At 33.5% G+C, this 19,430-nt stretch overlaps 5 protein-coding genes across 5 annotated transcripts in view; 2 read left to right on the top strand and 3 right to left on the bottom strand.

Moving 5' to 3' along the window:
* Positions 1-433: 433 nt before the first annotated feature.
* ScsbetaA (Succinyl-coenzyme A synthetase beta subunit, ADP-forming) lies at positions 434-6,692 on the bottom strand. The gene is made up of 10 exons (XM_076126736.1): positions 6,563-6,692; positions 4,603-4,800; positions 4,161-4,231; positions 3,909-4,071; positions 3,410-3,550; positions 2,850-2,970; positions 2,156-2,299; positions 1,855-1,982; positions 1,617-1,769; positions 434-1,524 (listed from the first exon to the last, which is right to left on the bottom strand). Exons 1-10 carry the CDS (start codon positions 6,626-6,628, stop codon positions 1,345-1,347), a joined length of 1,365 nt encoding a protein of 454 aa, XP_075982851.1. The 5' UTR covers positions 6,629-6,692; the 3' UTR covers positions 434-1,344.
* Positions 6,693-7,389: 697 nt separating this feature from the next.
* Positions 7,390-9,116, bottom strand: LOC142978230 (transcription termination factor 5, mitochondrial-like). Its single transcript, XM_076122581.1, has one exon. It carries the CDS (start codon positions 8,978-8,980, stop codon positions 7,400-7,402), a length of 1,581 nt encoding a protein of 526 aa, XP_075978696.1. The 5' UTR covers positions 8,981-9,116; the 3' UTR covers positions 7,390-7,399.
* A 255-nt stretch (positions 9,117-9,371) lies between these two features.
* On the top strand, positions 9,372-10,877 carry kune (claudin). Its single transcript, XM_076126712.1, has 3 exons — positions 9,372-9,581; positions 9,730-10,005; positions 10,266-10,877. Exons 1-3 carry the CDS (start codon positions 9,446-9,448, stop codon positions 10,532-10,534), a joined length of 681 nt encoding a protein of 226 aa, XP_075982827.1. The 5' UTR covers positions 9,372-9,445; the 3' UTR covers positions 10,535-10,877.
* Positions 10,878-11,140: 263 nt separating this feature from the next.
* Positions 11,141-19,430, bottom strand: part of LOC142981026 (uncharacterized) — a 116,383-nt gene continuing 108,093 nt past the window's right edge. The window contains exon 11 of the mRNA XM_076126681.1: positions 11,141-11,700. Coding sequence (XP_075982796.1) covers positions 11,195-11,700 — 506 coding nt within the window. The 3' untranslated portion in view covers positions 11,141-11,194. The remainder of the gene's footprint in view (positions 11,701-19,430) is intronic.
* On the top strand, positions 11,961-19,354 carry sinu (claudin family member sinuous). Its single transcript, XM_076126657.1, has 6 exons — positions 11,961-12,205; positions 15,737-15,875; positions 16,184-16,323; positions 17,154-17,309; positions 17,893-17,979; positions 18,288-19,354. Exons 2-6 carry the CDS (start codon positions 15,742-15,744, stop codon positions 18,437-18,439), a joined length of 669 nt encoding a protein of 222 aa, XP_075982772.1. The 5' UTR covers positions 11,961-12,205; positions 15,737-15,741; the 3' UTR covers positions 18,440-19,354.

The following is a 19,430-nucleotide window of genomic DNA, read 5'->3' as shown; positions in this document are numbered from 1 at the left end:
CAAACTGGTTTTATTTATCGCTCGCGTGACTTGCCACGGCTTTTGCTTATCTTCATGCCTACATTTAGAAATTGAAGCATTTTCAAAACCTTTCATGAACTCAATGCGTGCGTTAGGCAAGATAAAAAGATCTCTGCAAGAAAAGATTTGTTAAATGCAAAGTCACGTTCCATGACGTGCTGCAAAACTAAAATATCATGAAAGACCCATGTAAGCACATTTTATTATTACATAAGTTGTGTTATTCTGATTCTTTTTAATATCGTCCCTAGACGTGACAAAGATAATAATAGGCAATAGAAAATTAAATACTATGACTATTACATAGTTATGCGTCATCTAAAATAATGTGTTTTTCTACAATTGGGTAAAATACTACATTGCTAAAATATACTAATCTAAATAGATAGGATACATGATTGAAACTAAGGAACAGATCTAAAATAAATTTATTAAATCATCGATTCTTTAAAAGAAACCAAAAAATAAATATACTGTAATACACTACTATGTATATTTGGATTAAACTGACGACATCATATTGTACTTTTTATGTTAGAAAAAAATATTAACATCATTTTCCAACCAATTACGATAAAGTTGCTATTTACAAATAAACATACATGTTTGGTACGTAATGTACACAATACTAATTATTGCGCTGATACACGTCTCAATGTACTACCACGACAAGGCGTACATTCAAAACAATAAATACTTTGTATTACATCAATTAATATTAACCAGAAACTCGATTTCGTTCGAAGTGACGCATGACAAAAGCGATTTAAAAACGTTATAACAACTCGAAGCATCGTAACAAACACTTCACTACAACATTAATGCAATATTTTTAACAATTATTCAGACTAACTACAATGATCTAATAGGGTCACTTAAACTAAATGTGTACAATAAATAGAGCAATGAATGACGTGGTTTAAATCTAATTGGCTTGTATACAACAATAGTTGTCGAGTTCTGCTCTGGCGGGACATATTCGATTAAGTTACATTCAACTCTAACGGAAAAGGTAACTATGAAAAGCTAAAGTGCTTAACATTTATAATGTACAATATCACAAAGTACTTCAGCGTGTATAAATAATACATATCTATGACATAGATTACGGAATATCTAACTAGAGTAATATTATAAATACTTCATAACTATTACACCGTCACATAACATGACAACTGAACGAGTGTACGTAACGAATTACATCAATAAATTCGAATGAAAACAATACTTTCAACTCAACTAACTGGGTTACAATAGACAAGTAGAATGACCAATTAGATTGGATATAAATGGTGAAGAAATACGTGAAAATACTGTAATGTTTTAAGGGTCGATCATAAATTTAGGGATGTCGAATTTCACCTCGACTCCGGCTTTCCTGGCGAGGTTGACGATCTCCGACAGTTGCACGACAAGTCGCGCCGCCTCGTCCAGGTCGTCACGCGGAACGATGCGCAAACCTGACTCTGCTATCAGTTTTCTGGCCTCGTTCACTTTAGTACCCTGGAAAAAGATTTCAATCTTAGAAAACTGTACCTTTTAAAACCCAGGTAACATTATTTTGAAACTTAACTATATGTAAATTGATTACAAACCTGAAGACGAACAATCACTGGAATTTGGATGTTCAAATTCTTAGCAGCGTTAATAATACCCTCGGCGATGACGTCACATCTCATAATACCACCGAAAATGTTTACCAAAATAGCAGTCACTTTAGGATCCGACAGGATGATTTTGAACGCTTCCTGGAAACCAAGAATACTAATAAGTCTTATATACTTAATATGATATATATTTTTAATCAGGCAGGCATGTTGCAGGTTGCATTACCGCTACGGCTTGCGCAGTGGCACCACCACCGACGTCGAGGAAGTTAGCGGGATCTCCACCGTACAGCTTGATGATGTCCATGGTGGCCATGGCCAGACCAGCACCATTGACCATGCATCCAATCGAACCTAACAAATAAATTATTTATTAATTTCTGTCCGAATATAAACACTGCACCACACATGCTAACATTAAAAAAAGAAGGCAAGCTTTATTTTTAATTTTTCTAATGTTTCAATCTATTACGAGGTAGAGAGTATGTCTAGTCACTTTAAATATCTATTTTATATAAATCTCTCACCATCGAGGGCAATGTAGTTCAAGTTATTTTTAGCAGCTTCAATTTCCTTAGGATCTTCCTGGGTAAAGTCTCTCAGGGCAAACAGTTCCTTTTGCCTAAAATCAGCGTTGTCGTCGAATCTAAACTTAGCGTCCAAGCAGAAGACTGTAACGATAAAACGTTATAAATTAAAACTTAATATATAATATCGTATAATATTCGTTACGCTATTTAAACTTCTTATCGAAATGGATATCTCAAGTCACCGTTACATAAAGCAACATTCATAATGGAATAAAAATAATTATATAAGGAAAAACATTACGTTTCCTTTAAATGAGACTTCCTAAAAGTGTACAATTGTACATGCATTTTATATGAACAGCTTCAATGCGACATTCATATCACAATTTAGTCGGGAGTACTCAAGTGGTTACAAATAGTACACGAATAAATAGACATTAATCATGTCGATAAAGACGATTGAGTGCACAATAACAGTTCGTTAAACGCTCTGCATTGCGGCGCGGCAAGGTAAATGACTGTTTCCGGCCGGCAATTTCGCTATGATAATATCGTGAAATATTAAACCAGATAATTTTTTAATATACCATTTGTATCAATAATATATAGACGCAACAATATTATATGGAACTTGTGCAAATAATCATGCACTGTAATTATTAAATTTTTTAAAGAACTTAATGTAACTCACATTTGCCGGTCAAAGCATCCTCCGCATAAGGATTGATCTCAATCAAAAGAGCATCTTTCTTCAAGAACAGGTCGTACATCTTCTTGACCATATCGTTAGCCTCAGGCGTGTCCAGGTTAATCTACAAAATCAATAACAAGCTGAAAAACTGCAACTTTAACCTGTAAAAGTAATTATATTCCATACCAATTACAACGAAACAAATCTCCGAAATCTCTTAATGTACAATCAGTAACAAAAGACACTGAACTAATTAACATTTAAGCAACACAATATCTGCGTATTTAACGACATACATTATCAATAAGTGCAAAGTGCCGTGAGTTTCTTGCCGTTCCTTCTCACGAGCAACAGCTTTTCCGAAACAGTGGTAGATAAAAAATGACGATTTCAAGTACTTGTAAAGTTAATAAAAAAAAAATATTTGACTTTGACTTTACCACAGTTAATATCAAATGTTATTTGTCCATAGTGTACAACTACATAATATGCTTATGTGACTGATTGTACAATTGTACATAGTACCGAGAATATTGTTAATAATATTATGAAGAATCTACCTTCTGGAGGACACGTTTGACTTGTTCGTCAGTGATACCCTTCACGATGTCGATGGGGTCGTATGTAATCGCGTCGGGGTTCTCCGCGGCAACATCTTCAATATTTACACCACCTTGCGAAGACGCAATTATCACCGGACCCTATAATTAGATGCAACGAGTTGATAAACACATAACAATGTCCAGTTTCATTGTACTACAATCGCAGTGAAAGTAAATGTTATTTATATGTAGAGTTCGTTGGCGCGACATGGACGCCGCAGGTATACCTGCCAAGCACGTGTACGTGACTCGAAATAGTATGCATTTGCAATTTTTAACGTATTTGAGAGTGTATTCAACAGTTACAACAACAAATTTAGTCGAAAACCTAAAGCAACCTTACGATCAGATCGATTCAATCCGACTTGAATTTAAATAGAATTTCTTTCACAAATCGTAAATTGATAATGTATATTTTTATTGCAAAACGTAATAAATGACTCAAGTAGCATATTACATTGAAACTGCGCTCCATCATGATGGCGATGTAGAATTCTCTGCGCGGGAACTTGCGCTCGGTGACCATCACCAAGTTGCAGATACGACCAGCTGCACCAGTCTGCTTTGTCACTAACAGCTGGTTCAACATCTTGCCAGCGAGGTCACCGGCCAGCTCAGGTCTAAGTAAAAAAATATTTTAAATAAAGTATCTTAAAAAAAAAACAGCCTGTCTAGTAAAAAAATCTAATAAGATATTTTTGCGACTTACGTATTGACCATCCTGACACCGCCTTTCAGGCCATTTTTAAAGGCACCTCTTCCTCTTCCACCGGCAAGAACCTAAAATATGCAACTTTCATATAATATTATTTCTAATTAATTGTAATAAGAAATAAACCACTAAGCAAGAAATTATTATTCGTTTTTTTCTTTACCCATTACCATCCCATTGCTGGACAAGGATCTCCAGTGGGGTTGGGGACTTTGCATGCCATAAATAAATTTTAGGCATGCAAGGTTTCCTCACATTGTTTTCCTTCACCATATGGGCAAGTGATAATTATTTCTATTATACATATAACTTAGGAAAGTCATTGGTGTATTGCCTTGGGTTAAAACTGTTAACCACTTGAATGGGAGGTGCCCTCTTATTCCACTATGCAACCACTGCAGTCTTGCAGAAATTAAAACTAGATAAAAATTAAAATTACCTGGGCTTTGAGGACAATGTCTTGTGATTTAAGATCCTGGGCGAATTTTACTGCTTCTTCCTTTGTTTTGGCCACATTGAACTGAGGTACAGGAATGCCATGGTCACGCAGGAGCGTGTAACTTATGTATTCATGTACATTCAAGTTGCGGACCTGCTGAGTGCTGGGAAGCCTCTGTGCTGCTGCACCAACCAACAGCTAACAAATAAATAAACTTAACTTTACAATAAGAACAGAAACAAAAAAAAGGCTCTGTCATACAAAATCAAATATTGAAAAAAAATCTTGTTTGACTAGAAAAATCAACATTACTTGTCATGATTTCCTCATATCTATTTTGCTTGGGGAATTCCCAACAAATTTAAAACAACTGTAGTGTATGGATAATATATTAAGGAAATATTGTAATTGATAATACAACACAGATTAACACTGATAACTTGTGAACAGAATAACACTGATATAGATCAGCCCAGCTTCAACTGGAAGTAAATAGGGCATGCTACATTGTAACTGGCTTATACCAGTAGTCAGATTGCTAACTGTTGCAGAACTTGCAGCCATATAAAAATTACACAACACTGAGTAAAAGAAAAAAATATTTCATAAAGCTATGATGCATTGCTATCTCTCATGACGTATGGCTTCAACTTATCATAATAATAAAAATCTCAGAAAGTGATAAGACTTATTCACTTCACTGCACTGCTGTTTCTGAGATAAGTGTGGCAATAGTACTTGCTTCCTATATTCAAAGTTCATTAGTACTTACTAATGAAGTTAGTTCCTTTTTTTTTACCCATTACTGTCCCGCTGCAGGGCAAGGGTCACCACGCTGGCCAAGTGTGGGTTATTAACTTATTTATATAAATAAATATGTGAAGTGATATCTATCTCATAATTAAAATTGAGATAACATTAATGACTCATTATATTTCCCAGTGATATACTAACTGATATTGATTATCTGTCTTAGCATGATGCAGCAAGTAGTGTTTTTATTGGAACAGACATAAAATAGATTTTAATGATTCAATTAATTAATGTACCACCAGAAATAATTTTAAAGTAATAAAATTTTTATTAGGACCACTGACTCAATTGTTGTATAAACTTTACTCAAAACAATTTTATTGGGGTCATAATATAAGTAATTACGTTTTATAATTAGAAAGTAGATAATAACATGTCTCAAGGCAATGACCACTGGTAACTGTTTTATTTTAAAATAGACACCTGGCAATGACTTTGAAAAAACTTAACAACTATCAAATTTTGATAACTGAGATAAACATGATAAATACAATTTGTTTTCGTTCAGGATAATACAAACAGACTGCAGTTACATAAAACATGAATTTTATATGAAGTTTATGTTATGGTGTGAATGTTGACAAAAAATCTTTCATTATAATAAGGGAATAGTTTATTTGAGGTTTATAGAGGGGTTAAACTTCACCGATAACTCGATTATCCAGAGATCATAGCAAATCCTTGGACCGGAGACTTTGAAACAGATTGATTAATACGACATTCAACTGTCATGTGTATTGATCTGACCGAACACGCTAATTGAAATATTTACATTATTATGAAATCTAATGTATGATACGTATGTACTTTATCTGATCAAGATAATATTTGTGAAAATTGCTTGAATAACTAGACACGGTACCGATGACGTAAGGTCACAATAGCTGAAAATGACAAGGTCAAATTTATAAATAAATTTCTAAATTATCTATCAAGGTCCGACGTTATAGAATAACATAACATACTTATTAATTTTTTATAGATACATAACATAAAATATGTTAAAAAATTAATAAAAATCGTATGGAACAAATATGAATCTACTTTATTGTTTCTAGTTTTAAATTGTAAGGTCTATACATGTAATGTTGAAATGTTTTCAATCGTCTTTTTGATCAATACAACATAATCATATGGTTGGTGTTACCTTAGTTCCATTTTTCAGGATTAATGTTTGGGTGAGACCAAGTGAACGAGGGAGTAAGGTCGCCATTTTCCACTACCACAGACTACGGAATGAGAAATTGACTGCAATGACAAGTGACGTTTCTGATATCGAGTGTTGCTAGCTAATGGATCATAATGCATATTGAAGTTCTAAGTCCTAGATCTTTGGGGTACTTCACTAAGAAGTGGATTATGTAAGGTACTCACTCAATAGTGCCTGGCAACTAGCCGTGCTAATATATAGGTAATTTAATTATTCAAATTCATTCACTCTTAAAATGTTGGTTCCTAATTCATACCCACCATCTATCACGGTGCCGGTGCTACCACGAGCTACGTACGGTTGTCAGCGGTTCGATTCCCGCGTCTATCAAAAATTTATATGATTCATTGATAGTGGTCTCAAGTCTAGTTTTACTTTACTAAAAGTCCTGGCTAAATATGGCTCAATAGAGGCAGCAAATATATATTATGAAAACAATTGAAAAAAATCTGCCATGTAACTAATTCATTTACAATATTCAGAAGTAATAACACTAGGGCTTAGTTATAGATGGAAGCGAAAATAGACTAATTACTTTGGAATAATTTCTATGGCGTCGAAATGCCGATCCAGTGGACGCAACATCTTAGAAATGAATATAGAACCAACCAATCCTTAGAGTGCGTATGCTCCGATTCCAACGCAGTAGACTTGCAGCTTAAATTCCCTCTTTTAAACGCTTTTGAAATTCAGATACTAGAAGCCTTATAATATAGACTGAAATAATAAAGTGGTAACAAATAAAATATATAGTTTATTTTTCAATAAATATTTTTATTTATTTATATTAGTGGTTTCTAAGTCACATGGTGGCACATTGTCTAAAGTCATGTTTCTTTCTTCTGTCCATACACCATTTCCAGAAAAATAATGTTTTGTTTCCAAAATGTACAAAACTAAACTTAATTTTTGAGAATTACTCAAAGCATCAAATTTAAAATCCTCATGAAATATTGTAAAATGTTCCTGTGGACATTTCTTCTGCAACAAATTCAATGTGCTGCTCACTTTCTTCCATGGATATAATAAAATAGGACAGTTTTCAAATATTTCATCATCAGTATATTTTAAGGACAGTTTATCATAAATGTATTTAGCCTGAAGTACTGGTATGTTAATCCAAAAAGGGTGTCTTTTGATCATATTTCTTACTTGTGATGTAGTGAATTTTTTACCTAATGACTGGGTTATACAAAATAGAAGATCTTTTCCTTTGCCTAATCTATCACCAGGGGCTTTCTCAAACACATCATAATGTGCTGAACTCCCTGATAGTATATTTAGACTTAGGCATTTCTTATTTTTTTCATATGATTGACTCAATCTCTTCAGTGCTGTTTTGTTGTAATGTATCATTTTAAGAAATCTTGGATGGTTGTAGAACATACTGAACTCTGGTGTACTCTTTGCATTCTCCAACCTTTCCTTGATTGTTTCAGGACCCAAAGTATAGATATCAAAACATCTTCTTTGAGCTTCATTGCTTATGTTATATGCTTCTAATATTTTTCTAATATCAAGTAGAGTTTGCACATTCTTGATAGCTATCTTAGGATGCATTCTTATAACTTCTTTAACATCAATTCCACCAATAGTTCGAAAATTAAATATTATATTTTTTAAATTTTCTGGATCAGCATGAAGTAAATATAAATTAGATTTTATTTTATGATTAGGCATCATAATACTGGATTGTAATATTTTTAATGTTTCATTTATGTATTCCAATGGTCTGTGTTTAACTGTGGGATATGTCTCCACACCCCTGTAGAACTCTTCACTGGTGAGGTCTAATACAAGCTCAAGATATCTTTGAATGATTTTTAATCTTACAGTAAACAAAGTTGACTTATTAACATCCTCATATATTAATGATGTAAGTGAAGTAGGCCACTGAGTCAGATAACTCGCTAATCTGTTTTCAACATTAACATGTATAGGTATTTCTCTGGATGCTTTTAGTTCTTCTATTGTCTTCTGTCTTATTACAGTCAGATATGTCGACAACAGTGCAGGTGAAACATTTTTTATTCCACATTCCTTCAAAACTTTGTAACGGAATTTTAGTGTGATAGGCAGAACACCAAACAATCCAGGCTCTTCAAGTAGAACTTTATCAGAATAACCAATATCCTTGAGAGCACTAACTAAACTTTTAATTCTTTCTTCGTTTAACTTAGTTATGACTGGATGTTTTTTAGACAAGTGTTGAGCTTTACTTTCACTAATATTCAGATAATTACACAAACAGTTCACATTGTTGTTATGTTCTGGCTTATCTCGACTTTGGATTTGCATGTGGCGGGCCCCTCTGTAGAGGATGCTTATTGACGTATAACGTTTAAAAATCATCATATATTATAGTAGCAACCAACATTTATTCATTTCATGTATAAATTGTGTAACAAGCATTTATTCTGCTTTATAATTTCTATAAAATTGTAACCAGAAATATTGTAAACAAATTCACCTGAGTATCAAATGTCAAAACTCAAACTGTCAGTGTCAAATTATTTTTTCGCTAGCTGGAGCAGGCAAGGAGAACTACATTGGTACATAGGTGCAGCCTTGTTTTTGTAAAAATCTAGCACTAGTAAATACCTCACATACGTATCTATATATTAAATTATGGTGAAAAATGTTTAATTCTTTAATAATGTTCAACCTAAGAAAATACTGGCTTTTAGTTAGATGTCCTAAAATCGACTAGACATAAACGAGAAATACCGTAATACATCACTAAACGTTGACTAAAAATGACGGTTTATTGAGGGCGTGTTGTTTATTTGACCATAATTTGTCTACATTTATATTTCCACAATGGCTAAATCCAAAACGGGGCTATTTGCCCTTGGTTTCTTCATACTAGCCTCGGTATTCGTGATAATTTCATTTGTAAGTCCCTACTGGCTAGTTACTGATGGAAAATTGAAGAATCCTAAGTTTATAAGAATCGGTAATATTCGATTGTATTTTACTGTTTATGTAGAGATCAGCGCTTTCAATCAGCTTATAATTCTTGATCTTCATATCTTATGCTTTCGTTTCATAGTTGTAGAGGGATTACAATAAAGACAATGCAAGTTTTATGTTATAAATTTCAGGATTGTGGCAAGTGTGTTTCAATGGTTTCAAAGAAGTCCACCACTGGTACGACACTGTATTTACCGGCTGTTGGTGGATATTTGAAGAGGAATATTATATAATCCACGACATATTACTGCCTGGCTTCTTTATTGCAACACAGTTCTTCTTTACAATCGCTTTGTGTTGTGTCCTGTTGTCAATGTTTTTGTCTTACCTTTACATGAAGAAAGATAGAGATGATGACAATTATTTGACGCTCTTGGTGACTCTGGGCACTGTGCTGGTTATAGGAGGTTAGTACTTTATTATGACATTACTCCTGTGTCCAGTTTTGAAAGAATACTCTGTTATATCATCTTTAGCAGCCTACTTTCCATTTTTATGAAGATTTAATTATGTATACTATATTTCTTGACATGTTTTGGACTTTTGTTTAAATTATTCTGTTTTAAAGTCTGCTATTTTGGTTTATCATACAAATTAAACTAGAATTTCAGTCTTTATTAATTTATTGTAAAAAAAAAAAAGTTACATCTAATGATTATGTTTACAGGCTTCTCTGGGATCATATCTGTGGCAACTTTTGGTGCAAGAGGAGATGGTAGAGACTGGATGCCTAATTGGGAGCACAATGACTTGAGCTGGGCATATGCCCTCGGCGTCATAGGTGTAGTGTTTTTATTCCCTGCAGGAATTCTCTTCCTGGTAGAAGCAAGAGTACAGAAGTATAAAAGACTTCATGAAATGCAAAGCAGAGAACCTTCTTCATACACCATGCAAGAAAGAAAAATTGGTTACTCAGGGGGACATACAGACATTTAAACTTGAATTTAGAATATTGTTTGTTTAAAAAATAAGTGCACTCCTTCCCAGAAGATCTGAGTAATTCTTTTTCATAGACAAAAAAAGGATTGTATTTAGTTTTAGTTGTATGTTAAGATGTATCCGTCCAAAAATAACTTTATGGTATAACAATGTTCTTACTTAAGAGTAGTACTGAGACTGAGTGTAATACTTTTTATGTTTTCTTTTACAAACTTTGCACTTGGCAAAAAAAATGTTGCTTTATGTGCTTAAACGAAAGCAGCTTGCCTAAAGGCTTATGTTATAAGATAGATGTAGACATTCTTATATTTTTTTGTAATAAATTTTTTTGATGACAGTATTTCTGTATGCATTTCAATGTTTAAAATTAAGCAAACTAAAAATCTCATTTATTTAGATCTATTATTAAATGTAAGATATAAAAATAATAAATTATATCCATCACCAATCTCATGTAAACTATATCTAAAAATGACAAACAGCAAGCTAATGCTTGTAATGTCTTCCTACAGTTTCTTTGTATGTTGCCGTTTGCATTTTTTTAATAGACTGTTTGATTTTGAACTAACACCTTTTTTGGGAATGTTAACCACAAACTAACAATTAATTTTTAAATGTGCCTTTAAATATATTTTTACAAACAACAATATTTTTTCATTATAAGTAACTATATTTAGCTTCCTTAACAGATGATAAGTTAATGGCATTTAAATTGGGTGCAACAGTGTTTTTAGACATTAACGTCATTCTGGCTGCTTCGAATCCTACAGATATGCACTGGGACTCTTTAAGCCCTGAGAGGATACCATGAATCACACCACTAGAGAAGCAGTCGCCAGCCCCAGACACGTTTTCAAGTTTTTGTAAAGGATCAGTTGGATAGAGCTTTACTACTACTTCTTGATTGTTATGTCCTAGGTTTTTTATAGTAACAGCTCCCTTGGAACCTACAGTAATAATTAAAAATTTTACAAAAGGCGAAACAGCAGACGATAGTCGCACAATTTCAGATAATTCGCTAGTTTCATGTTTCATAGTTGGAGCAGGACCAAAAACTTTTGCCATTTCTCGTAATTCTGATAAATTCGGGGAAGCATACTGAATGATATGCTTGTTGCGTAGAATTTTAGTAGCCTTTCTTCGATCTGTGGGCTCGAAAAAAACTGAAACAAAACAAAAGCACATTAGCACTGCGTACTTACTGTCTGCAAATATCCAGAGCTCAAATTCTTTGCCGTTTCGGTTGAAGTTTAGATTCTATAGAGTGTCATCTGTTGTAGCTAGTCATTTTCATTTCAAGAAAAATTACAAAAAATGTAAATTATATTTAAATACTCTATAATAAATAATTATTTAATTTACTAAATGTAATCGGGAACATCACTAGTCACTTGCCAGAGAAATTACTAAGAACGAAACGAAATCCATTTTGTCATTTGACAAACGTCAACTATTGAGAACGAACTGTCCGTTGTTGGGCGTTGTTTGCTATTTGATTTGTTTACTGATCGTCTACGATATTCGTGTTTTTAAAATAAGCCACATAATTAAAAGTACACATTGAAACCAGTGTGCAATTTGCTAGTGCTAGGGACAAATAAGTCGCTAATAATTGACACAATTATTTATTTTGAAGGAGTGTCTGCTGTGTGGTTGTGTACACGCAATGTAAGTACTGATTCAACTTACTTTACACTTAATTAAACAACATTATTCTAAAATATCGTATCTGCGAACAAGATTCAATGAGTTTCTTTCCCCCTATTAATTAAATCGATTAATCAGAGAATATTTTTTTAAGTCAGTCTTACAAAGTAAGTGCCTCCAAGTTTTGTTTTATAATGCCGAAATGAAAGCCACAGAATAAGTTTACCACAATAATATGAAACTGAAACATATTGTAATAAAACCGTTTTTATGTTACAATAAGTTTTTCAATAGTTAAATAGTTCTTGATCATACTGATCAAAGAGAAAAAGTAACTTAATATTGGGAGTAGACTATAGTAGGTACTGAGAATCTAGAAATACTAATAAGAAATAGTACTGAGAATATGAATTCAAGCATTTTTAAAAGATAGTTAAAATGTTGTACACAATACTAGTTCCCTATGTTGTAGTACAATTAAATTTTAATGTCTATGCATAAAAAATGTGGTAATGATAGCATTGGTTTTACTCAGGAAATTGTAATTTAATTGTTTATTTAAAATAAACATTTCTTTATGATTAATTAAATTATCTATTAATCACATTTTTACTAGCTATTGTTCTAAAGCTTTTTTTCCTTACCACCATTAATCTATCAACTGGGACTAGGTATTTGCATCATCAATCTAAGTTGATTAATTGACTGTGGGGTCAGGATGCTGCTAATGCTAAACATCCTATAAATGGCTGAAGATGACCTGATTCTTGTTATTTATAATTAGCATATCCTGCCTCTTTAGGATTGGAACTCTCTCTCTTCCATGCTATGAATCCCATATGGTAGTGGGATCAGTCTTCCTCATCTTTCTCCTCTACTTCACTCTGTCCTGAATATTGTCTTCCTAACTTCGAAACTTCACACTCACTCATATATTTTTAACTTACAGTTTCCCATTTAGTTTTGAGAATATAGCAAAAATTACAACTAATTGATTGACTATGATTTTGAATTTAAGGCAGTGTAAGAAAATAAGTAGAAGAATATCTTTCAGTTAGTTTTTTGATTTGATAGTAAGATATCAAGAACCTTTAAAGTTTATAGGGGCATGTAACTTTAGAAAAGAACACAGATGTGAGTTTCTAAAAAGTCCAATAAGAAGAAAACTTAATTTTGACAGTTAAGAATTTCCAACAGATATCTATTGGATAAATTACTTGAAGGTTCAAAAAAGCAATTAAGTTGCTAAGCTAAAATACAAAGGACCCACCTATCTATAGAACATTGACTGCAAATGTTGCTTAACCCTTAGATGTTTTATTTACCAGTAAATCAAATTGCTCTTGAGTGTCTAATAACAAAATGCTGCTATTTTACAAGATATTTCCAACTTTACAATATGAAAGACAGTCTTGATACTGCTTTAGCAAACTATCCTATCAGAGAACTGCCTAAATAATTTCCTGAGCTATCCAAAATAGAACTGTCCAACTAATCATCTGAAATTGTGTACTCAATGTACTCATATTAGACAATTTGGTCATTGCTATACTACCACTTGGCTTCAGACCCTCAGATCTATTTGTGACCTGAAGCCTGGTTTCACTATTCTGGATAAGTTTCATATGAGATGAAATTTTGACAGCAGTTTCCATACATTTACTGTCACTTTATCTAGTAGATAGTATATCTGACCCTTAGTCATTACCTTATTCTCTCCTAATTCCATAGGATTTACTAAAAATTTATCTCAAAATCGTAATTACCCAGACGTTATCCACACTAAATAGGTATTATATCAACATATTTTCTTGTTTTCCGAAAATAAAATCTTGCTCTAAAGAAAAAAAGAACTCTTCAATGTCCACGAGTTCCCACACACGAAGGCGTGTGAACTTTTCGTCATTGTGCTTCTGGGTGAATGTTATGCTGAATATTACTCACAGTGGCTCCATTGAGTGTGCATTACGAAACTCTTACATGGAGGTAGCCATGTTTGCTATTCATCTCAGGTGCTTGACCTTGTTCTTAGTGTAAAGTGACATACACATATAAAGTTGTTACAAATTGCTCTGACATTGAATTTTACTAATTAACCCGCCAAAAGTAATTTACTTTGTGCCTTTGAGCTTTGGTTAGTATATGCGAAGTGTGAACTGATCAAAGTAGGAGCTTCATAGACGTGTAGTTATCTACCTCTGGTAGAGTAATATAAATAAAAGTTCTTACATAAATAAAAATGCTCATTTACGTAATTGGTTTTACCCAATTTTGATTAAAACTGCGCTTTTTTCGTGTATGGTTTACGCTTTCTCAGACTACTCCGTAAACGCATTTATGATTGCGACGCTTAATAATCTCAAAAGATTTAATCCTATCTAAGTATGAAAACGGTCATCTCGATCTTCTAGAGAATAATTCAACGCATTAACAGTATTTGGCTGCCACTCGTGTTTCACTCATTTACCTTTAGCCCAATCGAACTTATGAATCCCGAGATCCCTTGGCACCGGTATTTGTTAACTTGGAGCGCATACAACAAATAAATAAAGGAGTCCTTAAAATTACTGCTCGCATTTGAATATGTATTTACAATCGGGGCTTTAAAAAAAAGTCCATAGATGCTATGCGAATGTTTCCCTACACCGTTCTTTCAAATCGATTTGTTGGTATCTGCAAGAAACCTCCATAGCTGTTACACTTCATTAACTTGATTCACACAGTTTGTGGTCCACCTTAGTCCTGCACCGTGATTCGCGCTTGCGGTGTACAGGTACATACATTAATTATCACGTACTTTGACCTTACTTCCGATGACTAACACTGTGCACAAAGAACTTTACGACAACAAGCCTAGAAGTCCGACAAGATTAATATTACAACGATAAATTATAATAGCTAGTTTTAACGCTACTTGTTATATTACATCACTTTAATCTCTTGGACTGCGCGAGTCATTTGTTGTGGTTCGAAAATGTAATCATTCTTCTTAGTTAGTCAACTATGATCCTCCTCCAGACTTCCTCAGTGGGTGGTGCATTCTGAATTGAATTTAAGTTCACCTTGATTCGTGTGGGCGTTGTACAAATAATCTCTGACACTAGTGAACATGACTTAGTCCGATAATTTAGAAGAGACCTTTGGCATGCGCGATTTATCGGGTATATCATTACTAATTCTGTGTAGTTCTAAAAGAAAGAAGTTGTATCAGACAGGCCACCATCAGCTGCATTGGCCTGTGAGTGATTACTGACATTGCTCTAAATTCTAAATTTGGTATACCTCCTTCAACAGCGAACCTTACATACAAGGCTCTCTACTAAGTTTTCGGACTATACCTATGCTTTACGAATTGTTTATTGCAGAAAAAAATCATGTATCTCTTATTATATTCGTCACTATCAGTCCCGGAAAGAATATAGTCAAAGATCACGGGAACTAGTTCAAGGCGATACCGCGGCGCGCAGAAGTTTAAAAAATGCATAACATCGCACGTAACTATTATAATAATAAGTACTTATATTTATTGAGATAAGGTTAAAATTGTTACAGAGACAATGAAGAATAGAAGCTTGGCCGGCAATTGTGGCATTGGCGTATTTGTCATTGCCCTTGTTACTGTGGCATTGGCATTCGGTACGCCGAGCTGGTTGGTCAGCGACTCCAGAATAAGAGGCGCTAAATTAGACAGGTAATTATATGAATAAAACACGGATGTGTTTTTTTAGGTGTCTTTGTTTTTTGTCACGGAAAAGGTGTTTCTGACTCCCATGATTTTAAAATATGCTATTGCCGTAGGGCTATTAGGTTACTTATTCGATCCATTCCATCTATTAAGTCCATTCTTTGAAGGATTATCAATCATTATATTTATTACTCATGTTTCGTGAGTATTTGTAGTTACGCGATCTGTTTTTTAGTATACCAAATTGAAGGCATCCTTCTTGTTTTGTTCGTATAGCATCAACCAGATATAACACCTCCTTTTTTGTATTTTAGATTAGGATTATGGAGCCACTGCTTCAGATCTCTGCCGGATCCTCTAGATCAGTATCAGAGACGGTTCTTTGTGGGATGTCGTTGGGTGTACGACCCGTTCACGACTGGTTATGACAGAATACGAGGGTACCTACTGCCAGGTAAGTTGCTTTAACTGGTTGTTGTTGTATAAATTATGATATTGCATAGGTATCTAATGGATGGCGTTACACTTTTGTTATCGTTTTCGTGTGCATATGCATCTACAGGGTACATACTAGTCAAGTAAAAATGACACACTATGGCACTTTAGTCATATTTCATATAGTTATCTAAGTATTTGTTGCAATGTCCCCTTTTCTAAATTAAAAACTTCGACTTCTTGATACTCGCTTTTCTGTAATATATTCAGGGTTATCTTTGTTTCAAATTTAATATTACCTTATCTCATTCAAGTCAAATACCAAGAAAAGACAATTAAATTAGGCGAATAAAAAACATTAATGGATTTTCTCATGGTTTTAATTACACATCCATCTACGAATTAGCGAGTCTTACGTCTTAAAATAAATTCGAATCATGCTATGTTGGTTTTAGTCAGTTAGGTTTTTCGAGTTTAAGATGCTAACAGAAAATTGCCGTTTTATATGACAGACTGTCATGTCGGTATCCCGCATGCAAACAAAAGTTATATACATACATAAAATCACACCTTTTGCCTTTGGGTAGGCAGTCCAATGATAAATGTGGATCTAATCTAAAGGAGACCAAGCGGAGCACGAGTCGACCACAAACTTCTTTTATTTAGAAACGCGTTCGTTCGTTGAAAATCAGTCCACACCAACACTACACGAATCTGCACTCGGGTTGTAATCCGCTTGTGTTCGGCTCCTCTTGCGTAGACCGATCTTTATAAGTTAATATGTCTCGACATTAAATGTATCTTACATGTTAATTTAGCAACTTAAATAAAGGCTCTTTTGTCTCTCAGGTTTCATGATAGCGACCCAATTCTTCTTCACGCTTTGTCTCCTAGGAGTGCTAATATCAACGATATTGGTGTTGATGTTTTTCACGTGTTGCGGCCCTGAACAAAGCAGATACGTCACCCTAATCAGGAGTATTGGATACGTTATGTTAACTGCTGGTAAGAATACACATACTAGGAACCCTTTAAATTTTGTCTGATTAACCCCCGTCTTCTGAGGTACCTAGTTAGCGTTAGTTTATCTAGTCAATAGCGTTTAAAGTCATATAAAAAAACGCTATTAAATAGATAAACTACTGGTAAATGTATTCAGAAACCGGGGGTAAGTCCTTTGATCAATGTGGTACCATTTTTTTGTAGAATCGAAATATTATTCAAATTACACTGTAGTGACTAACTTGGGAAGCTCATTCATTGTTGTATCTATCAGATTTTTGTAAAACATTTGTCGTGAATTGAATTTTTATAATAATAACATAATATTTATTCATAAAAAACAATATGCGAATGTACGTATCCAGTATGCATTAGCAGCTTTTAACTTCAATATCTAAATTAATTCGATTTTATGTATTGTAATGTTATTCGACTATTGTTGCACATCGCGTTGACGCATCATTGCGAATCTCACAATAACCTTTAAGTTCAGTCAACTGTTAACATTAGCCATACTTTACATATTTTCTTTTATTTATTTGTAGACGTTTATATTGTTATTTGCATCGTTGTTTTTTCTTTCCAGGTATTTGTGGAGTTATAGCTGTGATTGTGTTCGCAAGTTTAGGCAACACTGATGGATGGATGCCGGATCATCCGAATAATTATTTAGGTAAATAACAGTTATTCTTTATTTATGCTAAAGTCATTATTTTGTGCAATTTTCGGCCCAGGTCTTTGGGCTCTGTCTATAAGAAAAAGGCGTGATTTTATGTAATTTGCTGATTTAGTGAGTATTCACTTAGAAGACATGTTACTTGCGTGCGTATTATTTGCAAAGAACATTACCGCTTTAGTTGAACTGATAAAGTATGAATATGTTTTAAGAGGTTATTATTACACACATCTCATACTAAAGGAGGTATCTGTATCTGCTTTAATTCGATAAGAGGTAATGTTAAATCTTTATTGCTTTCACAGGTTGGTCGTTTGGGCTCGGCGTTGTCGGTTCCGTGGCATGCTTGGTCGCCGCCGCCCTATTCCTGACCGAAGGCAACATTCAGATGAAGAAGCTCAAAAGATTCAAGGAATCTCAAGCGCGTTTTGAACTAGAATATGAAACGAAAGCGTAACAAGAAAACATCTCAACCAGTTATAAGAATATAGATTATCTATCACTTATTATTGCAACAAAACTTTATATACACAAAACTAAATTAATGGCAGCCTTGTTAGAACGATAGACGAGTTGTCTTGTAAGGCCCGATAAGAAGTTAATAATGTCAATTTTTTTATTGTCAATTACAATAATTTGTATGACATTTTTGCCTTGAGAACCTATTTCTCACATTCACGTCGTAGTTAATGATGAACTGTATAAAGTTTCGAACTATGAGTTTTTCTTTCAATATCAGTGATTCTTTTTTTAGGAATATTAAGTACTTCTCAGTATTTTATAAGCATTTTTTAAACTTCTACTTATGATATTTTATTTTCCATTTAATTTTATTCAAGTTTTAAGTGTTTACCAAATAATTTAGAGAAAGACTTGCAGCTTTATTTGTCTTTACTGTGAATATGTTTGATAGACGCTGTACCGTTTGTGCCTAATGTAATGTACCATGTCTGTATTAAATGACTGAATTTGAATGGTAGATACTGATTTGAATGTGTGCCAGATTGTTATGTATAACTAATGGATTTATTCCATTGCAATCTCTGAATGTTTTTAAGGTATCGCACATAACTTAAGTAGGTAACACAAAGTAACTTTTTAAAGATCTGATTTTTTAAACTTAGCTTTTAATCTGTACAAAAATGTGTTCACGAGCCATGTTGTGAATTTATGATTGTGATTTCCACCGTCCATTTTTTATTTTGTATTGTTTTTTAGCAATATTATGAAGACAAACACAACGATGTACCGTAATTTATGCCGTCCAATTTTACATTGTTAGTTCGTAAGTTCAAGTATAATTTTAGTGTTAAGTATTATTTCAAAATATGTATGTAATAAATTTTTACTGCCTTAATAAATTTATTTTACAATAAAATTATGTTTTTTTGAGTATAGGGGAACCTGTTGTACCTTGGCACTATGTGTACCTAGGCCACTGGGCTCGT

Source organism: Anticarsia gemmatalis, chromosome 2 (genome assembly GCF_050436995.1).
Source record: "Anticarsia gemmatalis isolate Benzon Research Colony breed Stoneville strain chromosome 2, ilAntGemm2 primary, whole genome shotgun sequence".
NCBI lineage: Eukaryota > Metazoa > Arthropoda > Insecta > Lepidoptera > Erebidae > Anticarsia > Anticarsia gemmatalis.
Note: the sequence above shows the minus strand (reverse complement) of the source record. Positions and strands in the feature narration are given on the sequence as shown.

What these genes read in the sequence shown, in the direction of transcription:
- ScsbetaA (XM_076126736.1), bottom strand. Translation starts at nt 6,628, where the DNA reads ATGGCGACCTTACTCCCTCGTTCACTTGGTCTCACCCAAACATTAATC. An exon ending in TCCTGAAAAATGGAACTAAG is followed by an intron (nt 4,801 to 6,562) that starts GTAACACCAACC and finishes TTTATTTGTTAG; the next exon opens with CTGTTGGTTGGTGCAGCAGC. An exon ending in CCACTGCGCAAGCCGTAGCG is followed by an intron (nt 1,770 to 1,854) that starts GTAATGCAACCT and finishes CTTGGTTTCCAG; the next exon opens with GAAGCGTTCAAAATCATCCT.
- kune (XM_076126712.1), top strand. Translation starts at nt 9,446, where the DNA reads ATGGCTAAATCCAAAACGGGGCTATTTGCCCTTGGTTTCTTCATACTA. An exon ending in TCCTAAGTTTATAAGAATCG is followed by an intron (nt 9,582 to 9,729) that starts GTAATATTCGAT and finishes TATAAATTTCAG; the next exon opens with GATTGTGGCAAGTGTGTTTC. An exon ending in CACTGTGCTGGTTATAGGAG is followed by an intron (nt 10,006 to 10,265) that starts GTTAGTACTTTA and finishes TTATGTTTACAG; the next exon opens with GCTTCTCTGGGATCATATCT.
- sinu (XM_076126657.1), top strand. Translation starts at nt 15,742, where the DNA reads ATGAAGAATAGAAGCTTGGCCGGCAATTGTGGCATTGGCGTATTTGTC. An exon ending in AGAGGCGCTAAATTAGACAG is followed by an intron (nt 15,876 to 16,183) that starts GTAATTATATGA and finishes TTTGTATTTTAG; the next exon opens with ATTAGGATTATGGAGCCACT. An exon ending in ATACGTTATGTTAACTGCTG is followed by an intron (nt 17,310 to 17,892) that starts GTAAGAATACAC and finishes TTTTCTTTCCAG; the next exon opens with GTATTTGTGGAGTTATAGCT.
- LOC142978230 (XM_076122581.1), bottom strand. Translation starts at nt 8,980, where the DNA reads ATGATGATTTTTAAACGTTATACGTCAATAAGCATCCTCTACAGAGGG.